The sequence below is a fragment of the Pezoporus wallicus genome, unplaced genomic scaffold, assembly GCF_028554395.1.
Source record: "Pezoporus wallicus isolate ANWC-B61680 ecotype Strahan unplaced genomic scaffold, APGP_CSIRO_Pwel_v1 contig_593, whole genome shotgun sequence".
Classification (NCBI taxonomy): Eukaryota; Metazoa; Chordata; class Aves; order Psittaciformes; family Psittacidae; genus Pezoporus; species Pezoporus wallicus.
Genome location: NW_026642342.1, coordinates 6066002 through 6093213, shown reverse-complemented (window position 1 = coordinate 6093213; position 27212 = coordinate 6066002). Strand labels below are relative to the sequence as shown.

Below are 27212 nucleotides of genomic sequence, written 5' to 3'. Positions count from 1 at the left end.
TAACATTTCTTAAGTGTTTTATTGCTACAAATTGGTACATCATATCACAAAAAAAGCTACAAGGCATAGGATAACACATACTCTATTATACAGAGTGCAATGCAGTCCCCAAAACAGCCACACTCAACAGCACAATTTCTGAAGTTATTCATTCTGTACTAAGAGGTAAATAATGAGCTTATGCCATAGGGCATGTAATATATTTACCCCACAGACCTGCCTTTCTTGTCAACTGATTAGACCAAAAATTATTATTATATCCAACTTTCAATACACACACCAAAAAAAATAGAATGCTTAAAAAAATATACAACACAGGGCTTTAATCAGCTTTAACAGTCAGTTTTCTACAAAAAGCTCAATTAAAATAATCTTGATTTTGTTTGAAACAAAATCAGAAATACAGAGGAATTACATAAACAAGTTCTCCATGGAATGGAATGCATGCATATGGTGGGGAATCTTCAACAACTTCATTGGAGACTATTAAAAAGTCTGAGCCCTCTTAGAGCAGAAATAAAAAGCTGTTTTGCCCCCCTAATATAGTTTCATTTTCTTGCACTTAGTTATCTTCAGTGTGGTCTAAAGTGAAGTCAGTTTGTTCTTCATTTTCTTCTTCCTCTTCCTCCTCTTCTTCTTCAGCCTCAGCTGGTTCATCGGCTTTCTCCTCTTCTTCTGTCTGCTGCTCTGGAGCCTGATCATTCACTTCAAAAGGATTTTCACCCTGAAGCAGAAGACAGAAAACAAATACTGTCATATTTATTTGAAACACAAAATACTACTCATTGTTTCAATGAATGAAAAGGTCAGCCACTAAGAAATGCTGTGATATTTTATAAAGCTTTTTAAGAGTTTGCTCTGGGGTGTTTTGGTTGGTTGGTTTTGAAGTGTTTTCCCATCCAAGAAAATAAAAACAGATTTGATTTAAAATCAGCAACACTTCATTGGGATCCCAATAAACTGTTGTAATGAAAGCAGAAATGTCATTGAAAAAAAGCCAAAATATGCTACATACAAACTCCAGTCTAACTTGAACATTCAGTCAAATAAATTACATGGTCAAGTTTCAACATGTTTTTATGAAGAACTGTAACTGCTTCCTTTTTCTCCCCAATTCAAATCAAATCTGAAGAGTTTCGTTCTGCTTTCCTTTTCAATAATCTTTATTCACTCCGAATAATTCTATCAAAAAAAATGCAAACTTCAGCAAATAGAAATCCAGAATTAACTACACTGACTAGCCTGAGATTCATTCCATTGCTGATCTAGACAAATTATCAAGCAGATTTCTCAGAAAGTATTTTAAATACTCTATTTTCATATTTTCTCTATTTCCTACAATAATTCAAGACATACCTCAGCTTTCCCTTGTTTCAGATATTTAAGAACTATGATTTATCAATAAAGAATTACTACATGAAATATAGAAGAACTCCTTCGCTAAAGCTCCTTTCACGTTTAAATGGCTTACAGAGCAAGTCTGATCTGAACAGATCACATGAGCTACATGAGACTTGGGAATACAAGAATATCATTTAAAGGAGGATCCAAAAGGAAAAAATTGAGCACTAGGCCCTTTGTCCTTTGTTTGCTTTAAATATTTTGCTTCAGTTACATTTTACAGTTGTTGAGTCCAATTAATTAATAGCCTAATCAAAGACATACTACCACATGTAAACCTCATGAATAAGGTAGTATTTAAACTTCTTTAAGATACTAAACTTGGCTTTTTTTAGATGTAGTTCCTCAGGGATTAGAAGTAGACTGTCATAGGTAAAGGTCAAGTACACAGAAAGCTGGTATCATAACTTGTATGAGCCCCATGAAAACAAGAAAAGCCCCATCTCATTTAAAACTCATGGTGCTTTTAGATGATCCACTATGACTGTTTAGCACCATGTGTCTATAGAACACCAAGGACTATTTCACTGAATAGCTACAGACTCCAACACTGAAATATCAAAAATATTTGCTAGCTCTGCAAACCATTTCATGAAAAAAACACATGAAAAATATGACTGCCCAAACCACTTCAATTACAACATCAATAGAAAGCATTGTGAAATACAAAAAGACAGCATCCAAACCTTAATTCAGTAACGATTAGTGCAGCTCCCCAAAAAATGTACTTTCTTTTTTGGACAGGAGTGTGAAAGACCCCTGAGTGCAAAGCTTGTGGTGCCATTTCTATGAGGTTTAGCAAAACATTGTAAATCCCATTTGGGTACTGAACCAAGGATTTCAGCCAGACAGAAATAAGCTAACTACCGAGTTAAGACTACTTCACCTGGTCAGCTTCAAAGACATGTTCACCAGTAGACCTTACAGAGGGAAGACTTGCATATTAAGAGCAAAAGAAAACAAAAATGTGGCCTTTCTCTATAAATGATTCACAAAGAGATCAGAAGCCCTTTTACAGGTCTGATACAAAAGGAAATATTCAAATCCTCTCACGTCTAAATTAGGCACAATGATGAACTCTAGCTAAAGAATGCAATTTTAAAAGGACTACTTCCACACTCCTACAGATGACTTCTGACTGTCCCTGATTCTTAGGGACAAACTACAGGAAACTGCTACATTTCACTCCTGCGAAGACAGTATGACTAACCTAGCGGAACTGGATTCAGCACACTACTTCTGCCTAAACACATCTCTACACAAAAATAACAAAAAAAATAAGGTTGCTTTCCCCAGCTATTTTTTTCCTGAGAAAAATGCATGTTTCAAGTACTCAAACTAAGGAAAAAGTTACTGTCCTCAAGGGGAAGATCCTAATGACTGTGTTCTTTTCCAGTGATGTAGCATCAGAGGCATGCAGTGCAGGATGCAGAGTCAATTTTGATGCTAGTTGATTCTGACAGCCACACTGGTCCCATCTTCCCAGATGGCTTTAAAAAAACAAAACGAAACAAGAAGCCAAGGACACAGGCAGACCACTGAACTGCTGCAGAAAGACTTTATGAAGCCTACAGATAAGTGGTTTACTCCCCAGAGATGCATTCTTTGAGTTGTCTCTAGAATATTTAAACTGCAGAGAAACCTTAAGACTGTGAACTGGTATTTACAACCAAAGCTTTGGAATTTGTATGTTCTCAGAAACCACTCTATACATGTTTATAAAAGGTCTTACAAACTTGACCCAAAAAGTCTCCAAAGTCCACCTACCTAACCAGCAAACTTCTGAATGGCTTCAGTAATATACTATATCCCAGGACTAGCTGAACATGTGTTAGAAAATGTCAAACTCCATGACGCTTCTCTTGAGCGACATCCAAGCAGCTTTTAATCATGAACATCAACCTATCTAGGAAGTTCTAAATGGTCCAAAATTAGAGACAATCACAACTTCATCAAGCAATAACATTTTAACTGAGAAACAGATGATTTTTTTTTCCTCCTTACTATAAATGGAGTTGCTACAGGCTCATAAATCTTCTAAGATGATTGTTTCTGACTGGCTAGCAGGTGGGTTGTAGTAAATTTCCTCCACTCTTCACAATATGGATGGAAAAGAATAAGAAGTGAAGAACTTTAAAAACACCTAACCATACAAAGAGTACACTGGAAGCATAAAAGGGTACCGTACAAGACCAACACTGGGGAAACAGAGGGCTCTTTAATAGAATGGCCAAGGTAAGAGAAAGCTTTCAAAGTTCTTCGATTAAAATACCCGATGAAGAAGATACCAAAGAAGAGATTAAGAGTAAAGGTTCCTTTCATGCAAAGGACAGGATGCAAACAATATGCTGTTAACTGAAGCACTGAATTGGATTTTCAAATACAGGAACTGGGAAAAAAAAAAATAAATAATGGACTAAGTGTAAAAGACGGTCACCATAAGAACCATAAAGATCATGTGCAAGGCTTGACAACTGGAATCCTCAGCTCTGGCATAGTAGTTTTCAGGAAACTTTGTTTTTTTTCCTTTCTGTTCCTAACTCTAGTCACTGACCGTAGGCATAACGAATATCATAATTTTAATAAAAGATGAGGAGCTCCACTAAAGCCACATCATCAAATTTACTAATGATGTCTTCCATGGAGGTTAGACATAAACTGTAACTGACTTGAAACAAACAAAACCCAAGTGATTATCTTAGGCTAATTCCACACAAATCCTTCCATTTTCAGTGAACATGACAGGCACCTTTACTGTATTTAAAAGCTTCATAATTAAGTGCTTAAATATGAAAATATTTCATATCTCTGCTTTCCTTCTCACAGTGCAAATTAGAAGCATGTAGTTAAAGAAAAAAACATTAGTCAAGTGTTTCTAGAACACTACATTCCAAGCTGTAAGTTCGTTAAAAACGGCTGCATCTATTTACTTGCTTTCCTTTTGCACATACAACCACCACCATGTGGAGCAAACAACCTGTGGAACAGGAATGATTAAACCCAAGAGCTAAAAAGGCTTTCCATTGGGTAGAGGAAAACACGACGGGTAGAATGGCGTTTTATTCAAATGAAGTGGCCAGGGTGTCCCAAGGAAAACAGCAGTTGTTACTGCTTATCAGCTGGCTTACTTCAGAAGTCACAATCTACTCTCTCCTTTTCAGTCAAACATAAGCCAGACCCTTCAACCTTGAGAAGTCTTATGCAACACTACACACAGCACATATCCTCAAAATTGACAGTCAGCCAGCCTAAATTACATTCAATAGTCATTCTCCAAGCAGTTACTTGGCAGATTTGTGGGGCAATTGAAATGACTTAAGCAAAATTTTTCACACAAAACTACAATGGGGGAAAGTGGGTTCAAAATACTGACTGTGGTAGAGATGAAGGAATACTAACTCTCAGCAGAGTGTGTTTCTAAAAGACGGGGCTTCTGCCTCAATAGAAACAGAGCTTTCCCTAATTCAACTTCATCTGGGATACGCACCTCTTCTAGGCCACATGTTCAAATAACACACTTCCCAATATGGACACAAAAATTTTCAGCAGAAAAATCTTTCATCTTATTGGCTCATGTGAAGCTATGTTAATATGGATACATAAAAAAAAAAAGTCAGGAGTTACTGACCTGCAATTTTGTTCTCCTTTTCTCAAAGGCATTTCTGATGTTGATGACCTGCTCCTGCAATCTGGTACAACTCTATGCAACAGCCTCATAGGTCTTCCCTGCTCTGAATTTCCTCCTTCCATGCTACATATGCAGGATAGACAACACTTTCCAAACAAATGTTGGGTTTGAGTGAGCCTGGGTTTGTTTTGGGGGTGGCTGTTTTGTTTGGGTTTGGTTGGGAGGTAGGGAGCCTTGTTTCCCCAAGCCAGTCTGCCCTTCACCTCAAAGCAAGCTATTTTCAGCTGTAACAAGGATTTCCTACTCTCCTCGAAGACTGCAGGCACCAAATGCATGCACCACATGCTCCTTTTCATCATATGCTGTATAATAAAACTGGACTCCTTCAGTCTGCGTTTAATTACATATCTGGATGAGGATGACAGGGATTTGCATAACCAGAAGCCAGATATCTCGCTGAGCAGGTGCTACTGAAAGTGTATTCAAAGTCAGGAATCAATTTCTCCAGGGAATACCAGTTCTGGCAGTGGTCTCCTTGCGAAGGCATTCTCAGTTTTCCAACTGATGAATGGCCATTTCCATTCCCCATTTATCAGTCCCCCACTAGGGGGCTGTACGGGATAACGCACATGCATACCAGGCCGTAAGGAAGACCAGAAGGGATGACTGCAAATAACATACACATTCCAGGCTGAGCTGTGACTTGCTACCTTTTCTGAACAGCTACAGAATAGTTGTTGGCTGTGCGAATCAGTTTCAGACCATATATAACTTTGCAGGACATGACTAATTTGGTACTTTAAGCCACAACTGATTTCTGCACTGGCTCACACCTTGTCGTATTTCTACAACACAGTTATTGCTTTGCCTGAAAGAGTCTATTGTTTGGGCACAGACAAAATTATAAATCCATTAATAGTAACTACTAGAAACAGCTAACAATGGTACTATGGAAAAAGTCACCTTTGTTGGCCCAACAGAAAGAAACCCACGTTTTGATAAAATTGATTCACATTTGTTTCTCAGGCCATATACCTGCAACATAAGCTGCATGCCTTTTAAATTCTCTGATCATGACAAAGTCCTGTAAGCTTTCATCTTTTGTATGATCCCACAAATCCTAGAAATTCTACAGAATACAAAGTAGCCAAGTAGTGTGTGAACTGATCTTTAGTACAAAACCACATGCTAGAGCCTTTGCTTCTATGTATCAAGGCTGACTCGCCTGTAAAGTGGTCTGTGCTCCACAGTTAGTATTATGTACACAGTTATAGATACTACTGATGCTTTCTTTAAGCTTGATTTTCTTAATAAGAGCATCTAATTAAAAAATGACTAGATATAAATACAAATATTAAACCAAAAGCTGTCAAATCCAATTTTGGCCGCAAACAATCTGAAATTACCCGGGACAACAATCTGAGACTGGCAAATTAAGTTACAAGTATATTTGATCTGTGAGCTACCTAGTAGGCAAAACCAGAAGACAGAGCACTGAGGTTAAACTCTTTACCAGGATAGAGGAAATAATGATACAGCAAACATTACTGATTATGCTTTTTCCTGTTGGGGTCTTACCTTCACATACAGCTCATATCGTGCCTTGACTATAGGATTATTCAAGATGCTAGTGGCAGTAAGAACACTCTCTCTTTTTATTTGTTCTCTGTAGGCCTAGGAAACAATTTTTACAGTGAATAATTATCATACCCCATTACAAGTGTCACACAAATTTGAATTCATGGCCATTATGTTTACAAAGTGTAACAAGGACATTCTAGCCTTCTAGAGAACAATGCCAACAAGAAATTACAAGTTACTTGCACTGAGTCCCATTAACACTTCTCACCTACTATTAGATTATGCTTGCCTTTAAAAAGTGACATATCTTACTTGTTTTCCTTTTGTGTGATCAGGAGATTTTAAGTGCTGCTGAACAGAACTGTGTAATGCAGGAACATACACACTGCAAGCACTGCAGTGAACAGTCTCAACTTTCATCATATGGTCATCGGCAGTAACCCCTGCCAAAAAAAGATTCAATAAATTAACACAAAATGTGTTGTTATTCTAGGTAAGCAGAAGAGGTTTTGTACTATAAAACCAGAGCTCTCAGTTGTTAATCATGTCAAACTGAACCACACAAGAATGTTCATCTAAATTCAGGCATCAAAACTAGGCTCTCTGAAAGCAATGCTAAAGGAGGAAGTTTTGCACTTGGATACTCCAGCTCCTGTCCACAGGCTATATATGACACTCGGGCATTATGTTTGCTATCTGTAATTATATGAATTCCTACCTATCTAAAGAGGGAAATTAAAATCATACAACAATCAAATTGAACTATTTAAACTATAAAAATGCCATCTATTAAAAAAATCAACAATAACTATTATCCTTAATAATACACATTTTGACACAAGAAACAATCAGAGCTTCACCAAAGCAGTTGGATTTACTTTCCCCTGTAAGAACTGATTTATTTCCTTGCCTCCCCTCACCACCAGGAGGTGCATGAATCCAACTCCTCTTGCAATTTTAAGTACTGCCACATTCTGATCATGAAAGCAAACAGGCCCCCCAGTTCTTAAGGAAAGTACTGCATCAAAAGGAGCGTGACCAGCAGGTCAAAGGAGGTGTTCCTCCCCCTCTGCTCTCGTGAGAGGTTTCTTGGAGTACTGTGTACAGTTCTGGTGTCCTCAACATAAAAAGGACACGGAACTGTTGGAATAAGCGCAGAGGAGGCCATGAGGGTGATCAGGGGACCGGAGCACCTCCCATATGAAGACAGGCTGAGAAAGTTGGGGCTGTTCAGCCTGGAGAAGAGAAGGCTGCGTGGAGACCTCATAGCAGCTTTCCAGTATCTGAAGGGGGCCTATAGGGATGCTGGGGAGGGACTCTTCATTAGGGACTGTAGTGACAGGACAAGGGGTAATGGGTTAAAACTTAAACAGGGGAAGTTTAGATTGGATATAAGGAGGAAGTTCTTTACTGTTAGGGTGATGAGGCACTGGAATGGGTTGCCCAGGGAAGCTGTGAATACTCCATCCCTGGTGGTGTTCAAAACCAGACTGCACAGACTTCGGTGACACGGTTTAGTGCGAGGTGTCCCCGCCCATGGCAGGGGCATTGGAACTAGACGATCTTAAAGTCCTTCCCAACCCTAACTATTCTATGATTCTACTCAAAAAGGATTTGAAAGTTTGTTAAGATCCAGACTATATCAGTTTTTAAGTAGCTTTTAGAATTTAAATTCCAATTAAGGTAATATCCAAACACAGTTATTGCCTGAAGTAAAGTACTCAAACGGTGTCCCCTATGGCTCTAGCACATCCTTTGAAATCCCCCAAGCAAAGGATAAGGTGGAATGATACGGTACAGAAAGGCAGGGACATACAAAATGCTCTAGAAAACTGCCTGTAGGGCAAGCAAGGGGAAAAAAGAAAAAAATTAGGCCAAGATGCATCTCAGGTAGCCAAGAAATTAATCAAGCTCCTTTTTTGTCAGTGTCCCTCAAAACCACTATTGTACTTACACTATCCAGATCCCTGCCATCATATTTGACTCTTATCACCTTACTGCCTTATTACACACTTTCTCACAATCTATCTTCATTCACTTGTTGCCACTCCTCATGCATTATACTGAGTAAGATGATGGCAAAGTCCACATAATTCTGTTTGCCAAGTACTTAGAACAATGTCATCTTACTTTCTGACATCACTACCTGGACAGCAAACATAAATAAGGTTTGCCATCTCCCATTGTGCTGACATTCCACATGGTATCAGAAACAAAGCAAGGAATCCCCACCAGGTAACAGAAAAGGTGTGGAAACTCATCATTTTGATTTTATCAAAGAAGAATGAAAGGAGAAAAGGACACGCAGAGATCCACAGTATGCATTTTCACATAAAAACCATTACTCACCTTCCATTATATCTTTTTCAGCAGCTTGAGCATTTTCTGTTTGGTTACTTGTCTGCTGCTTACGCAGAGCTGTCTTCTTGAATTTATTCACCATACATTCCTACAGAGAGTTGGATAAAAAAAAACCTCCAGCATGTTTGATGTATGATGGTTTATATTCCAGTAAGAATCTATACTTAAAACAGAATAGCCCTGTAATAAATAGCAATTAATTGCTTTAACTTCTTAAGGAACTACTTTGTCAAAGTAACACTATTTTACAGACTCTGAATTTACTTCAGTTTTTAATAACATGTGTTGTGCCAAAAGTCATCTGCAATGATAAAGTAAGCACTGGTAAATTTTAAGGACATTCTAATGTAAAAGCATTATACTGATCAAAAAGCAGTTGTCTTACATGAAGAAATTCCATGACTACTTTGTCAAATTTGGTTTGCTTCTGGATATGATCCAATGTTTCCTGGTGGGCTGCACTCTCCAGATGTGCCTCAATTTCTTTCTCTTCAAATGTTCGAAACTTGCAAAATGAGCAAGTAAATGCCATTCTAGCAAGAGAAAAAACAGCAAACAGTATTACTATTACAGAAACATTCCTCCCTCTTTCAGCAAAACTATGAAGACTTGACAAACCTAATCAGAAAAGGGAAAATGTTCATTAAAGAAGCCTAAGTGAAAAAGCAAAACTGCAGTATTTCACATGAAGGGTAACTGCTACAAGAGCCAAACATAAATGAGGCTAGTCTCAATATGAATTATCTATGCAGAAGATGAAAACTGCTGAAATCAGAAGCTAACCATTTAAAAGCCACATTATTCTGTGAGTTTATCTATCACAGCTCTCTAGTTTGTGTCACCTTTTGTAGGACTTCTCAGAGTCAAGCCCAGTTCATGATTTGCTAACTACAAATAATCAAAATAATTCACTTAAAGCTCATTTTAAAATTAAAAACTATATAATTTTTTAAGGAAATATGGCCACCTTAGTACAATGGCACTAACACTATGATCATATACTGCACTGATACAGAAGACTTTTGTACAGTGCTGGTCATTAGCCTGCTTGGCTGTGGAAAGACTAAGAAAAGTTACAGAACAATCTACTTATTTTTGTTATACAACAGCTCACCATACATAGGAAACCAGCATAAAGACAATTTAACAGCTTATTAAATCAGCATGAATTTATATTTAACTGAAATACATACTTCAAAAGCAGTAACATTCTAATCTGCTTCTCAACTGTGCACTGATGCATATTTTGTATTTTCTGATAGAGCAGAGGTCCAGTGAAACATCCAGTCTTCTAAGTCGCAGGATTTGGGTGCTGGGTTTTGGTTCAAGATATTTTTCTTTGTTTAGACTAGTTTCTGGACTTTGTTTTGGGGTGGGGACTCTTGGGGGCTGGTTTTTTGCTCATTTCTTCATTACGTTTTATTTTGATAAAATCAGTCCAAAGTGGCTTTGAGGAAATAAGACATATTCTAACAGAAGGATAAAGGAGAAGAAAAACAATGCCCACAAGACAGAAGGTAACACCAACCTGTATCCATCACCATATTTTTCACTGTTCTTTTCCCTTCTACGCCTTTGCTTCTCTCTTCTGGCCTCAATTCGGCGCTTTTCTTCTTCCTCACTTTTAGCTTCTCCTTTGCCATCTTAACATACAGAAGAAGGATTCAAAAGTTTTATGTTAAAAAAACCAAACCAAAACAACCACACAAAAAATAGCCGCACACCAAAAAAAAAACCCAACAAGTAAAAGTCTCCATCTTCCCTGTCTCCTCCAGAAACACATTAGAATGCAGAGAAAGACCCTATACTGAAGTGGTTCAATGGCACATTTAAATGCCATAGAAGTTTCAGCTTGGTTTCCTCCTCTAAAGACAACAAATTTAAACTTAACTTAGTAGTTAAGGGGTTACACTATAGATTGCACTCATGAAATGAAGGGAATTCAGAGTTAAAGCAAACCCTACCCTCTTGTGCCTAGTTATTAAGAGGCCTCTTCAAGGAGGTGACCAGAAAAGGGTACTTGGGGATGCACGGTGAGAAATACATCACTTAAAACTCTCCATGGTTTTAGGGTACCATTGCTACAATCCCCTGACATAAAAAGAAAGTATCTAAAGCCATTCTCTTCTGCTGAAAAGGCAGTTTCAAAAAAAAAAAGGCAAAGTTTCTCATAAAGAAGATGAGGCAGTGTTTCATTAAGGTATGGTACCCAACCTGAACTTCAGCAACTTTATTATGTTTCCCCACTAGACTTCACAGAAAAATGTTCCAGAGATTTTAAGTTGAAGAAATAAACGAGTGAGAGCCAGAGGGGGTACAAACAAATAAATGACTACTTTTGCAACATTAAAGACTTATAAGGACATTGACTTTTGCCTAAGTGTACTTATACCTTTCCTATGTCTGCTTTAAAAGCCTACAGATAAAGGGAAACAATCAGAACATTACTCAGCTAGTTTTAGAGCAGGAAAAAAAGGGTGCAGTTCTACCTTAGGAGAGAGGTCAGCCTCCATCCAAATTGTGACAGAAAGGAACATACAGCAGCAAAATGCAAAAAAAGACTCACAAAAAACTCTGTGGCTTTAGAAGTGTCACCAAGTACTGAGAACATTTCCACTGACTGACAGCTTTCGCCCCATTCCTGATTATCCCAAGGTTTTTCATTTTGCAGCAGAGTTTCAAAAACTATTCTAATCTGGAGAGGAGAAAAACTCCTATCCTAAAGATAGAGCCAATTCCCATTACTGATTTCAGGCTTTAAATTTCACTTAGTGTGTTACCACCATCCATGGAAATATGCAAAGGATCTCACTTTACTGCTGTAAAAATCATCTGTATGACATTCTGTGGAGCGAAATGGCCTATGCCTTGCCCCTAAAGCTCACAGTTCCAAGAGCCCATCCTGTTACAAGCTGAGAAATGGATGACCTGAATCTACAGATAAACTAGGACTCCACAGTGGGGCTCCCACTTCAGTATTTCAAGGAGACTCTGATCAGCTGGCTGCAAAATTCCAGCAGTCCTCAGCATCAGATTAGACTACACGTGCAATAGGGCAGCTCACAAAGGGAAAGGGGACTAAAGATAGTTTCAGCATTAACACTAGATTTCTTGTACATTTGTTTGAGATTGCTACAGTTAACACAATTCAACTGACTTCATGTAACTAAATAGATACTTCAACTGATTTTATGCAGACTAATAATTAACCTGTTTCATTAAGACAGCACATGAAATAGACCAGGTGTTCCTGAGAGCAGCTCTCAAAGTTGACTAAATCCACTTACAAAAATGACTAGCCTACAATTTAAGGGTGAGGTTAATCAGCTAGTGGGATAAAAGGATATGGGTGAAGAATTGGTGGGATTAACAACATTTAAGCAATGGAATGGCAGTAAGTACAGAAGACCATTACATTAAGAAAAACAAATCAAACTATAATATACAGAGATGATCAGAAAACAGAGAAAAATGGATGGATGGTATAAACAGTCATCTTCTCCATGGCCTGCATATATAAACTCTTAAAAGAAAGAAAGCAATGCTATTTAGTAACAATTAGAGGTCATACATACAGGCTTACCAAATCTAACCAGTCACAAAAATACTATACCTATCATACCTTACTGGACAAAGCAAACTGACTTACCTCCAAAAGTCTGATATCCAAGATCATAAGCATCTCTTGTAAAGTCTTCATATATAACAACTGCACCACTTGTGTCCACTTCAATTTCCTAATAAAGTCAAATCCATAAACTTAAGAAAAAAAAACAACAAACCAATGCCATTCTAAATCCAGAAAAAGACAGTGATAAATGTTACCAGTAATCTTCTACTTAACTTGTATTATCAAATAACAGGAGAAACAGAATTGGTTATCTAGTTACTCCATGTATAAACACTTCAAACTATGCATTTCTCCTTAACATCTTAAAAGTCTTTGAGGACTAGTTTCACAAGCAAAATTCTGTGTTCCACATAAATACTCTGACTTCCAATTCAGACATTCACATACTTCGCTGAGAATACATTAATACCTCCACTCAAAAAGGAAAATATCATCCCAGTCTTTCAGCATGGAACTAGGATATATATACACACACTTAGCTTACTGATCACATTCCTACATATCACTGTAATTGATCTTTCTGTATGTGGGAACTAATCTTTGTACCTTATCAAAGAACATCTGTTAACATTGGTTCCTTTTTCATTCACCCCCTCTCCTTGATATGTCTTATGTCTTACTGTAAGTATTCATGTGACAGCTCTTTGTGCATTACAAGAACAGGTAGGGCCTACAAACAGACATGAAAATTCCTTATCCAGGCTATGTGCACAAGCTGTATCTTTCACTAGAAATCAGTAAGGATTTCAGACTGCCACCAAAATAAGACACGTTTAAAAGTAGTGACGAAAAGATTTAAAACACACTTGTACAGTTAAGTGCCCAATTTTTATAACTGTAGTTTAATGATTATTCATCTTTAGGTATATTGTGCAAACTGCTGAAACAATCACAAACATTTTCCAATTCTGTGAACCTTTACCTCTATCGTAGAATCCTGGAAAGACGACTTCCTGCCTATAAGCAAAGCAAGGAAGAAATAAATAATGTGATAGCGCCGTCACTGTCAGTTCATTTTAAGGCAATAAGATACTTAGGAAAAAGAATAGGTCTACATCTACAATTTATCACATTTTAGTAATAATACTAAACATATACTCTGTTATCCTTAGGCATATAAACCGATCAGTCTTCTAGAAGCAACCATCTATATCTTAACATGACAAAACAGGAAAGCCGTGACAGAGAGGACAATATAATTTTGAGATGTATTTTCACATATATATTGCATAGAGATTGTATCCAATTTTATGGTAGTTGTCACCCACTTAATTTTCACATACACAACACTGCTTAGAGCATCTTTCAATTCAAGTTTCAGAAAACTGTGTAAAGCCACCCAACAGTTTCTTCCTCCCAGTCTCCACAGGACAGGTTGATTAAAAGTGCATTCTAGCAGGCACCATCTACTCCACTTCTTAAAGGTAACATCAATATTAAATAATACATTGGTCCCCAGATTGTGGAAATCAGTGAGGGGAAGCATAATAAACTAGAACTGCCCTGTCTGAAGGTAGTTCAGAAAAGGAGAAAGTACAAAAGTACTGAAAGAAGAGCTACAAGGGAGACTTCTGAGATGCCCATCTTTGATATACCTGGATGTGTATTTTACAGATCCATTTCATCACAACAAAGCTGGCAAGTCCAGCAATATTATTCTCTATATAAAGAACAGAGGTGTGTTCTACACACCCAGTGCCAGAAACTTTTACAGTAGTCTTAAAATTAAAGAGAACAGTTTTGTAATACAGTGTGTAACTACAATTTTCACATGGAAGTTTCTGCCCAGTCTGTACCTTTACCTTGCAAGCTCCAAGCTAAAGTAATTTTGAATATGTTTCATGTGTGATTTGAAACCAAATTATATAAAACACTTCAGATCCAAATTACTGAGGGTATCATAAGCCCCTCCCCAAAATAAAGTCTGACTGCTGTACATGCCATTCATAATATTTAAGACTCAAACTGAAATTCCCTCAAATCAAGTAATTTATTCCAATTTCAGTGATATTTTTCTTCCTCTTTGCCTGCTACATGAAAATTATTAGATCTGTAGAACATCTTTAGGGAAGCTAAACAAACCAAGCACTACTAATACTTTGCAATTTGTATTTCCAGTATACCCATCATATATCCAGTTCTTCTCGTCATTACAGCATTTCATTTGCAAGAAGGAGCAGTCTCCCTTTACCATTCCGAAATCATTCTGTAGCAGTTTTCACTGTGTTCTCAGTTTGTCTCCCTTCCCCTCTCCTCTACATCCACAGCTTATACTTTTATTTTAGCTGCATCGCAGTTGATGCACTACATTTTACATTGAAGTATTTGGGCAGCAGGACCCAGCCTCATGCAAAGGCACATGGTAATATTTGTCAGGCATCATCACTTAAGGCAACCTGAGATCTGAAATGATTTTCCGTAGTGAATATATGCCTCCAGGAAGCATCACTAAATCTGAATTAAATAGTCTTCAGCAGTACATATATAAACACATCAAAATATTATATTCATTCAGCAAATTATCTTTGCAGTAGAAGAGTAAACTCACAGAATTACCAACCAGCACATTTAAGAATTTTGGCATTTGTTACTTACTTGGTGATTTTTTCTGGCTCAGCTTCAAAATAGGTTTTGTCATTTTGGGCTTCTTGACAAATGTCCCAGCAGGTTTGTTATATGACTGTGGTACCATTTTTCTCTTTACTCCTCTTGCAGCAACTGCTGCAGGACTGGGTTTGTTGTGATAGTCAACAACAATTCCAGGTCTGTGCATTCCTCCAAAGTCTCCCATATGCTGAAAATTTGTTAAATCAAGAGAAAGGTATTAGTATATTAAATCAATAGAAATATAACATTTACTCGGTACAATAAAACCATGAAGTAAAATCTGCATTCTAGAGCAAAATGCAGGGGAAATATAAGCTCCCAGCTCAATGTTGTGCTCTGCAATGGCTTCGTGGATGTCTGTCCAGTAGAATGAACACAGATGTATAAACTGTGTTTCTGCTTATTCAGAACCATTGTCCAGATAATGAACATGTCTAACAGGGTAGGTACCTCAGCCTAATACCTTGGCTCCTCTCTTCAGATTCCCTAGATGATAAACAACTTCCCCCTTTGCAAAAAGAAAAACAGAGCTAACCAACCTACTTCAGAGAGCAGCCATTAAAAATAAAGTTGTTTAAATAAAGTTTTTTTTTAAAAAAAAGCTTCTTTATGCCAAATGATTGGCAGTGATTTAAAAATTAAGTAAAGAAGATTGGCCAGTGTGGAACAGTGATTAATTCACAGAAGCTCATTCTATCTTTCCACTGAATTCAGTAAATTAATAACGTAAAAACTTGGCCTGGAGGGAGCGATACAAAAACACGGCAGCAGTGGAAATGAAAAGTCAGTTGAAAGACGAAACCTTTCTATTATCCCTAACACAATTCCTGTGCACATTTCTAAAAGTGCTGTGGATGCCTGCTTACAAAAGTTACCTCTCTGACATCATGCAATAACTGTGTAATCTGAAGAGGGAGAATATAGCTGACTGCAGTGTTTACAAAAGCTCTAATGTACTACTTAATTTTAACACAATTATTGAATTAATAAAGGGCAGACGAGCACCCACTGACTGGATGGGTGACTTGGATAAGCAGAAATATTTCTACTGACATGAAAAGAGAATTAGTATTACGCTATCAAAGTTAAAAGAACATAAAAATAACTTCAACATAGTTTGTGAAAAGCATGATTTGCTTTTTTAAGCAAATTTTAAATGACAGAATGTACCAAACCAGAAACTTTTCTTAATGAGTCCATGCACAAGATCGCCATGTTAATTTATTTAGTTGAGATAGTTACAGAACTACCTAACATGTACATTTACACTGTATGCATAAATTTGACATGAAGTATGCACTTGGATAATTTCAATACCTGTTTTTTAACAGTCTATCTATTAAAGGTGCAATGCATTTTACATCTGGCAAGTAGTTTAGCCTTTACATTCTATTACATAAAAGACTGAAGAGATACATTTCAAAAGCAGAACAAAAAAGAAATAAGGCTACTTGGTTGTAACTGCACAAAACTTTCAGATCTATATGAGTTCTGAAAGGATGGCATCCAAGCTTAAGAACCTAATGCTTTCAGCTTTACCAGAAGGGAAATATAAAGATTAGAACCTATTTCTCACACAATGCTATATGCTAGCTAGCAGCCATGTGCAAATCTGAGCTAAAACTTTCATATGGCAACTAGAATACTCAAGAATGCTGTGAAGGAGACTTTCTGGAACAAAACCACCATACAATTAGGCACTTAAAGGACCCAGTGAAAATAACCTTCCTCTATACTTCAAGCTACAAACAAGTTGCATGGCTGAACATTAAAGAATTGCTTTCCAAAGAAATATGGCACACTTAAGAATTTAAAAGATAAGTTACACCTAGAGGCACAGGCAGAAAAGTGTTCACTGAACATTTTGTGCTTGAAACAATCATAATTGGGATTATAAAACCAAGATAAAGGGACACCATCAACTTAGTTTATTCTTCTGTCCAGATTTCTTTTATTTCCTTCTGTTGTATACTTCCCCCTCTCCAGCCCATTTAACATCAAACATTACTTCTCCAAACTGTGACCCACTATTTTGTGTACAGTTAGTCTTCCTGTTTCTTGGTCATACAGTTTTTACATCTTACATTGGAAAGGAATCCACTGAAAAGGAGTTAGAACATAAGTCTTCAAAACAAAAGGAATACAATTAACAGGACTAGGCACATTATTTGGAAATTAATCTTAATTCTGTGAAAGGACCTGATTTCAAGTTGATGGCATTCCTTTAACCATGCTTTAATTTTGAGAAAGAACCACTGTAACTGCAACCACCCACCTTTGCCATTTCCTCCCCATCACCCTTCCAATACACAAGTCAGTGTAAGAATTAAGTTAAAAAGAAGACTTGATGTTTGATAAAGCACATGTTCAACATATTACAGAATTAACTAAGATTTTCCTTTACAGGAAACAAAAGCTACTCTAGCATTCACAACTTCTGTTTTATTTTTTGCTTATACATTGCACCTTTAACCTACTCAAAACTTCAACAGACTTTGAATTAAAACTTTTACAATATCCAAGAATTTCCCCACTAGCAGCAAAGATGCTAGTGTTTACAAGGAAAAATGCAAGTCCTTTTAATCCCTTTTAGACCAAACCTATTATCTTCACCTTTCAAACAAAAGGAGAGATTTAACAAACCTTATCAACTAGTCTTCTATTACTCATTACTTTCAACAGAAAGAGGGACTGGGTTCTACTTGAAGACAGCTTCAAGGGGGTAAACATTGTCAACCATGACAGTTTGCTTAGACAAAAAAAAAAAAAACCACACTGTACCGAACAGTGCATTCATTTTAAAGCAGTGGTCTTGAAAGGGTTTAAAAGAGTGTCTAGTGAAAAGAATCTGAAAAGATTCTGTACTTACTCCTCGGCCTCGGCCTCTGCCTGTTGATGGTCCTCCAAAAGCATCATAGTTTCTGCTTCCAAATCCACTTTCAGGATAAGCAGGCGTTCCTCTCCCCCGAGAGCCTACAGGTGCAGGCTTCATATGGGGTGAAGAAAAACTGCTGTAGGAAGAGTAACTCTCTCTTCCTCTGTCCTCCATAAACCCAGGCCTCAATTTTGAACGGGAGTAAGGTGCTTCCCAGCTAGACCCGCCCTGGTTTCTACCTCCGAAAGAGTCAAGGCTATTCCGGTAGGAGTTGTCAAATCGACCACCATAACTACCTCCGAAGCGGCTTTGTTCGGGTTCATTATAACCATAGCCAGATCTGTACAGATCTCGCCCACCCAGAGAAGACCCGGAGTCGTAAGACTCATAAGGTCCAAACCTGGAAAAGTTGCACAGTGAGGAGAAAAAAAAGTAAGCTTACTAATGTTATACATTTCAAAAGACAAGTTATCAGTTGACATTTATCAACTAAAATCAATTTATTACTATACTGGTCCGTACAATTGTGTTATTATTTAAATCTTGATTAGGGCTGGGCAAATCACACTATGACCAGATAGAAAGCTATCTGAGCCATTTTTGCTAGGAACAATTCTAAAGTTCAGTATGCCTGAACTTTGTTGACTTAGAATTTTCAGCAACATTCATATACTAAAACATTAGAGCCCAGCCCTAGTCTCACAAAAATAATCACCTGCAGACATTCATAGGCTAGTCAAGCTCTCCTTTCTTCAAAATCATGCCCTTGTATTCTAACAGTTAAACAGCAGTTAAAAGGCAGCTTAGCTCTGAACTGAGGAAGAAAAGAACATTTTTTTAGTGGTACAGACATGAGTCTTAAACACCCACAGTTCTACTTTTAAAGGAAAAAGACACATGCTCTCCCATTCGTATCTGTACTTTTCGGAAATCTTCCCTGTAAAATTCTGTCTCCCAATCAAAAGAGTTCATGACTGTCCTTCTTTCACTTACAGCCCATTATCAACTCAGGATTTTGAAAGTCTACCCAATGCATGCACAGTGGATGTGAAAACAGTCCTTGGAATTTTGGAATAGAGTAACAAGGAGCTGAAATCTTTAGCTACTGACCCAGAGTTTGCTTTGCCTGGTGAAGAAGGGGAGGATTGTCAGGCTAGAAATCATCAGTATTTGTAACCACACGGAAGGGAAACACATTAGTGTCCCTGCAGAGTTAAAATAGGGTGATTCAGTAGGAGCTGGGAAAGACAACCCCTTGACTGATAAAATATAAACTAGAAGAGACTGAAATTAATAACAGTATCTACAGTAAGCTGAATGTCTTCACTTTAGAACATGTTAGTCTCAGAAGACCCAAAATTACACTATCTACAAATACGGCCCATGCACAATATTAAAGTTACATGACAAGAAACATTTTGGTGTTCAAATAGTCATTCAGCCTCAATCATATGCAGATTACTATATGGTAGGTACAGCTCATTCCTGAATCTCTGCTCAGACTTTTAAGTCGATCTTGTTCATCATTAAACAAATTATACTTAACTAGAAAGTTTAACAGAACCGTGCAGCAAAACACAACACTTCTCCAACCTCCCTGCTTAGTACTGTCCTTGCCCAGTGGCACCACAGTGACTACAGACAAGAATCATACAGTAGTCTGGCTACAGCCAAACAAGAGTTCAAGGGCGCACACAAGAAAACCCTCAGATTGTCTAAGTTTTCTTCACATTTTATTTCCTCCAAGATAGAATCACTACTCTGAAAAGCATGCTTCTTGAAATACAATATTAAGACCTAAATCAAATCAGCTGCTCCCTACTGTTTTTACCTGAAAGAGCAACAGTAGTAGTATCCTAGAATTAAATACGCAACTTTAAAACCACTGCATCAGAATTTATGAGACCAATCCATCTTACAAAGCAGCCTAGAACATGCACACTGTTTTGAGTATAATCAGTACCTTCCAATGAAATAATCTGGACATGACTTTCAGATTCAATACCACGATCATTTGAGCACTGCACATTCAAACCGAAGAACATATACCCTAAATGTTCCTTGAAAACGGAATGTTGATAGATTCAGTCTAAGGCACTAAACCAGACAGGTCTAGTTGGCTATGTCAGAAATGGTACGCCAGGCCAATCAGTTACAAATTGCTAGCCATTACTGAAAAAGAACACTTTTTCCATTTTCATTGAAAGACGCATTGTTTCACTGTCAAACTTTTCCACAAAATGCTGATTATGACAAGAATCTAGCTCTTACACTTTAGTGTTTGCCAGTATTTACTGAAGACGAAGACTCAGAACGAAAGTGTTTATACAAAATCGTAACAACATGCCTCAGGAACACTTAAGTTAGAAGACAACAGTTTCAACTTAAACTGGATTTGATCAATTCTTGGGACAATCGAGGGATTATTTTACCTGTTACCACCACCACCACCTCCTCCGCCTCCACCTCCATGACTCTCCATCCCATAGGATTGGTTAAGGTAAGAGTCCATGGATCGTGGGCCACCATAGCCTCCATGCCCATAATCACGGTCCATGTCTAAAAAGAGAGCAGAAAAATGTTTATAAAGAAAGCAAGCAAGAAGTCTTATTAATTAAACTAGTTTAAATTCTTCACAATGTTTACAAACAAAACTGCAAGTTGCAAACCAATTTTGACACTGTGCTTAGGGAAGCTGTGTGTCCATCATAATCCGAGCACCTCTTAACTGAGGTCAAGCTCGTATCTTTTTTCCCAGTAGTGGGTAATTGTTCTATCAGCTGGAATTCAGACACAAGTTAATTTAAGAGAATTAAATGAAGCAGCACAACGTAGATTATGTCAGAAGTTAGTGGAGAATTAACACCATTCCCACACTTTAACAATACACACAGCTCACAGGCATCTGCTTTCACTATCCAACATCATGAGAAACCTTCACCCACACTGACAGAGACCCTCGGTCAAGGTTACAAGCTGTTATGTTGCAGTGCAGACAGTATATAGGCTACAGTCAAAGAAAAGAATTTTCTCCACCTAGCACAAACAAAAAAATCCACCCAAATCAGTACTGAGTCGCAGCTCACTAACAGCGCTAAGATGTTGGTATTTCGGAGCTGAACTGATGTCACGCATGACATCTTTATATCTAGTAATGAAGCCTGGTAAAAGAACCAACTTCTTTCTCAACACTGGAAGTCCTATGTAGAAGTTCTGGTTAACTAACCACAATTCAAAACACTGAAACAGTGCCACAGATATGCCTAATGATTATTATCCACTGTCTCACTTAACAAACACAATTTGCACTTCACTGGCATTCAAGTGACCAAAACTGCTGTCCAGTACCAACCAACAACAACTTTTGGCTAACACAAAGAAAGCCTGGCAAGTCAAACCTCACAGAGAAGGAAAACACAGTAAACAGAGGAAGAACAAAAACAAAAGCACACAGACTTGTCCACTCTAACCAGAGAGTATTTATATATTTCAGAATCTCCAACTGTAAACCACTAACTTTTCCAGAAGATAACAGGCCAATAAGCTCACCTGAAGTCAGAAGAAAATGTTCCTGTTTAAAGAAACACAGTCATTCCCTGCATATCATTCCATGAAAAACACTGAACTGATGAAAATAAGTACACATTCTAGTTCCTGTTTGTACCAGCTTCTTGTTAGCACCAGGCAGCCATTGTAATTTACTTTCTTACATCTGTCAACAAGAATTCTGCACATTCTGTATTGGAGCTGACTGTATCACTTTTACACAGATGTCCTTAGCATGCCCAAATGCTACAAAATTCCAGCAAAGTAAGATCTGCTGACTTTTTTTTTTCCTTCTAATGATTATAGACACTTTCTAAAACCATCTAAAATATTTCTAAAACCTTTGAATATGGAAATCACATCACAACTTCGCACATTCTGAACAGACAATAAAGACACTGCAGCAAAGTAAGGTAATCAATAAAATTCAGTTTCACAAAAACTAAGGTTGGATGATCTCATGGTCAATCTCTGATCCAAAGAGGGCTTTGTTTGATTGTTTGGGTTTGTTTTGTTGTTTTTTGTTTTGTTTTAATGATACAGTATATATAATCAAAAGACACTGACATTCTGAAAACTGAAATATCTGACCTGCAAGCACCCAACAGTTTACCCTTTGTTTCACCTGCTCCTTATTATCTACAGACCCTGAGATGGAACAAAAGTAACTAGGTTAAGTGCTGAAGAGGTGAAACAAATCATTCAACAAGGAAGAACATAACATACTGTCAAGATCCCTGCCACTGCAACCCAATTCTACTACAGTGTAGTAAACTATACTGTAATAGAACAGCGACCAGTACTCTTCATATGCCAGAAGTTCACCAGTGGGAAAAAAACATTCACACACAAAAGAACTCTTCCAAAGACAGGTTTGAAGTACAGCCTTGAAATTAATTGTTAGTCTAAAAGTTTTAGCATGACAGCAAACACTAAAATATGTTTTACAATCACAGGCTAACCTCCGACATCCACTTTTGCTCAACATTCTCCTTACTCATCCATGTTCATGTCATTTAACACCAACAGTCTCGCTGTAAAGTTATGCCAGTCCCCAAATCCTTAAACCACTGCCTTTAGAACACCACCACTTCCTCCCTAACAGTGAGCAACTTACTCATCCTTTCCAGACCCACTGCGCTGCATTTAACCAAATTATAATACACTCACATTTGAAAAGGTTTAACAGGGATACAAAAGATACTGAGAAATGAAGAGGGTTGATCACTTGCATCATTTTCTATTACAAGAAACTGGAACAAATGAAACTTAAAAATGAGCTAAAAACTTAACTGGATCCTTTTTCACAGAACACTGCTCTGTGACAAGAAGTTACTAGAAATTTACATGTATTCAAGAGAAATTGGATAAATCCACTGACAACAAATTCAGAGAATGCTGAACACAGACTACAACTCTGGTTCAGAAAGCCTCCAAGCTGCAAACTAGTGAAGGCACATATATATACACCAAAGAGGTACTTGTACTATTCCTTCCACATCTACAGACAGACAGCAACATACAGGATATTGGTGAGGTGGGACAGACACATCTTTGATGTGACCTAACAAAGGTGATGTTATGAACTCCTTCTGACTATCGCATTAACTGTTCTAGGTTGCTGAGAAGTTAACCTGTCCAGCCACTGGCCTCCTGGTTCAGTCATTAAGTCAGCTGTTAACTTTGCTGAAGATTTATAAATTTTATACTTCATGCCCAGAGCTTGACAAAGACACTACATTCAAATAAAGAAGTGCAGCATTTCTTTGGGACTTAAGCTTTTCTTTGCTCTACAGTCTGCTCTCCAGATAGGCTTTATCCTAAAAAGAGGGGAAACATACAAGCAGACAGTAAATACTCACCTAGGTGAACTAAAATAAAAGTATTCCAATTTTTGAATGTGGTAGCTGATTAACAATCACTCACACGGCTTTAATTATTACAATCTCAAGGTAAACGGCTTGTTAGTTGACAAACCCCCCAACCACATTCATACTGGCCTCTTTTACACTTTTGATTTTTATTCTACTAACTAAAGCAAGACAGATAGATATTAAAAAAGCTTTATCTGCACTGAACAATTTCCTCTGCATGTAGCCTGCTCCCTCCACACTCGTATGTTAGCTCTGGCAGTCACCACCAGTGGAGATACAGAGAAGCTGCCTGTCTGTGCAAACTACTCACAGTAAATGTGAAATTGTTTCACATGCCAAGAGAACATGTGCTTAAGCACTAGAGAAAAAGCACCAGGAATTGTACTACATCTTAAACAGAAAATTCAAAAGTGTAATACTGAAGTTTAAATAGCAACTATGTATCAAAGAAAACTTTGATGAAATACTGTATCTGCTTTTCTATGAATACTACAGAGGGAAAAAGAAGAACATAAAGTGGTTCATATTTACCCCTGAACTGGTATTTATTTCTGAACTGAGGAAGGCACTGACAAAGTTTCTGAAAAAAATAGTTGGCTGAATGAATAGACCAGGCTTTGATATCTGTAGCTCTTGCATAGAGTGCGGATGAATAAGCTGTTAAAGTACACAAACAGAACTGCAAAGAATGATTTCATTTTTCATTGCAAGATCATACATAAAAAGTATTGGGGTAAGGGAGAGGGGATAAGAGTTGTGTCAAAGGGGAAAAAAATGTATTACTTCTAAAATAAAAAAGAACGGGACACTAAAAGAACGGGACACTAAAAGACAAGTTCAATTTACATATTAAAACATTAATATGAACATATGCCTTCAGGGAAAAAAAAATTAAAAAAGCCGTATCTGGTAAAGAGATCCTTTAAATTTTTCCTTAGGAAGACTACTAGGAAGTTAAACATGTAGTAGATAAGACTCAGAATCCTTTGGTACAAAGAACTCTATTTAAAAGATTCAGATCAGAAAATGTTGAAATGTTTACAGCACAAAGCAACAAAATCATTTTCAGTGTTCTCCATGTGGAGCATATGAAAAGGCTAAGAAGAAATGAAGAACATCTTGCATCTTTAATTTAGTTAAGTATTAAATTAAAAAAGAAACTTCAATAAAATAAAAATAATATTTAAACAATTAAAAAAAAAAAAAAGAAGTACCAGCTTGAAACAAGCTGTATTTCCTATATTTTGTAACCAGAATCGACAATGACCACAACAAGCTTAAGGATCCATTGCGTAAGAGTAAGCAACATTTTTTTCAGGCATACTGCATTTTTCAGAACACCATGCCTACTTTAAGATCACAACCTCATCATTAGTTAGAAAAGTTTTAACACATCATTGAATCCTATGCAGAACAAGGAAACAATCCAACAAAGCAGATGAATTTTAGGAATAGCAGCAAAAGCCCTTCCCCCTTCCGAATTAAAAGGACACTAGTTACAGTAATCAAAATATTAACATGCTATTAATATTAACAGAATTTATTCTACAGGCCATGTCATCTCTGTCTCAAACCAAGTCATCCACCAGCAAGGAATAGTGGAACTACAGCAGTCATCAGCCATCCAATAAAAAGTGCTTCACACTGGCTAGAAGTTTCCAACAGGAAGAACTGCGCCAACAACTCAAAAACGGGCAAAGATGAAAACTCTCAACATCCATCCTCTATTGCCATCTACTGGACCCCTGCAAAACAGCCTTTAGCCCACTGTACAGAATGGAAGACAAAGCTTTATGCATGCCTTACTGACGTACATACAATGCATAAACATTAACGTGAGACATTAAGCGGCATACATCATAATTAAATTGGTTTAATAATTATGAATAATAGAAAGCTTAATTATCACAATGAAAACTATTATTACAGAGGTATGCAAAAAGAACAATCTAACTGTACATATATTTGATTGGTTACTTCCCATAGGATGAGCCTGGATTCAGTTTAATACTATTGCCATCAGATCTCAGAAAAGCAGGTTCTGTTTAACAGCTACAGTGAATATTCCAATAAGATAAACTGCAACTTAAGGAAAATCTTTTCTACTAAAAAACTAGAGGATATTTAATCTGGAATCAATACAGAAGATTAAAAAAGCAGGGCCACAGCATTCGTTTCTTTGTTTTACTATGAAGTAAATGCAAAATAACATGATTGAAAAAAAAAAAAAGCAGCAAGTTAAGACTCAAGGAATGTATCATCAAAATGATCATACTGCAATCAAAGGTGCATCTGTAATCCAATTTGTTATTTCTGTGTAACAGTCAGCAAGAGTATCAAGAGATACAACAGTAAACACTTATTTGAGATGTGTAAATGAAGCTTATGGTCAAGTTTTTATATTAACACCCTTTTAGTATCTGCTTGCATCCTAGCAGGAGATGTCAAAACATTTCTTGAGTCTTACTAACTCATAACCTTAATAAATCTTACAAATACATATGCATTTGTTTTTGTTGGATCTATGTGGTATTTTTGTTAGTACAGAAATAAGAGCTAGCATCTGCTGTATCATATTTCATATGAAATATTGAAATAGTTCCTACCCATATATTTCATATTCATGTGAAAATGCTTCATATATGAAATATGAACATTTCATGTTCATATGCTATGTTAAACTTAACTAAAATGACAAAAAAAAAACCAAACCACATATCAAGCAGCTTCAAGTTCTGCTTTTCCACATCTGTATGAACAACAGAAGCAGTAAGAATCAAATACAGTAGTCCATAAGACTTGGTTTGTTTTTTTTTTTCCCACAAAAAACACTGATTTCTGCAAATAGCATAATCATGAGAAAAGTCTGTATTCCCCCTCCCCATCCCCACTCCTTGATCTCACTAGTTTGATTTGGAACACACAGGAGTTCATGTTGACATGCCCAAGATGAAAATCAAGTCTCGCTCCCAGCCAGTCATAACTCCTCCAGAAAAGAACATGTTCAGTCAAACCACATTACTTTAATAACCCGTTTGATTATATTTTATTTATTTTTTAATTAATTTTTATTTTTAGTTTTGCTTTTGTCAACACTGACTGTTTAGCCCCAACTCTTTTTACAGGTTAGACGTATTTATAGCTCATACCTGAGACTGACCCACTGGGCATGTTCACACCACAATGCATGGGGGTATCTGGGAATCTCCAATCTCTGTCTTCAGCTGGAGAGGATGGGTCAGTGAGAATGACTTAGTTCTTAACAAGAGCCGGAGGGGAGAGACAGGGAGCCGCACCAAGAGGCGGCTCTCTCTCCTGTCGGATCTCCAGTCTCCTGACACGACCCCCTCACGGAGCTCGCCCCTACCTCCCCCCACCCGCCTCCCGCCCTCCCCCGCCGCTCGCCCCGCCGAGGGCCACCCCCTCCCGCGCAGCCCATTCCGCCCGCGCCGCCCCCCCGGGAAGACCCTCGTCCCGCGCAGCCCTCCTGCCGCCGGCCGCCGCTCTCCCGACCCGGGAGGGGCGGCGGGGAGGAGGGTGGATGAAGGGGGGGGTCCTGCGCGGAACAAAGCGGCCGCTGCCATTTTGAGACACGGCCGGGCCCCGCGGCGGCAGCAGTGGCAGCGGCCGGGCACTATCCTTCCTCTGACGAGTGCGCCCTCACCTTCCCCGTAGTCCATGGCGGCGGCGGCGGGCCTGGCTCTCCCA

At 37.8% G+C, this 27212-nt stretch overlaps 1 protein-coding gene across 2 annotated transcripts; it reads right to left on the bottom strand.

Annotated features, from left to right (window-relative positions):
* On the bottom strand, nucleotides 1–27212 carry ZNF326 (zinc finger protein 326). 2 transcript variants are annotated; one of them, XM_057429305.1, is made up of 13 exons: nucleotides 27169–27212; nucleotides 26654–26728; nucleotides 20517–20643; nucleotides 18079–18484; nucleotides 15198–15396; nucleotides 13525–13559; nucleotides 12621–12708; nucleotides 10500–10614; nucleotides 9357–9504; nucleotides 8960–9059; nucleotides 6923–7053; nucleotides 6608–6703; nucleotides 1–724 (listed from the first exon to the last, which is right to left on the bottom strand). In XM_057429305.1, the coding sequence occupies exons 1-13, from the start codon at nucleotides 27182–27184 to the stop codon at nucleotides 563–565; spliced, it is 1698 nt and encodes a 565-aa protein (XP_057285288.1). In that variant the 5' UTR covers nucleotides 27185–27212; the 3' UTR covers nucleotides 1–562. The 2 variants fall into 2 exon arrangements, with proteins under 2 accessions (XP_057285288.1, XP_057285289.1); XM_057429306.1 differs by lacking the exon at nucleotides 26654–26728.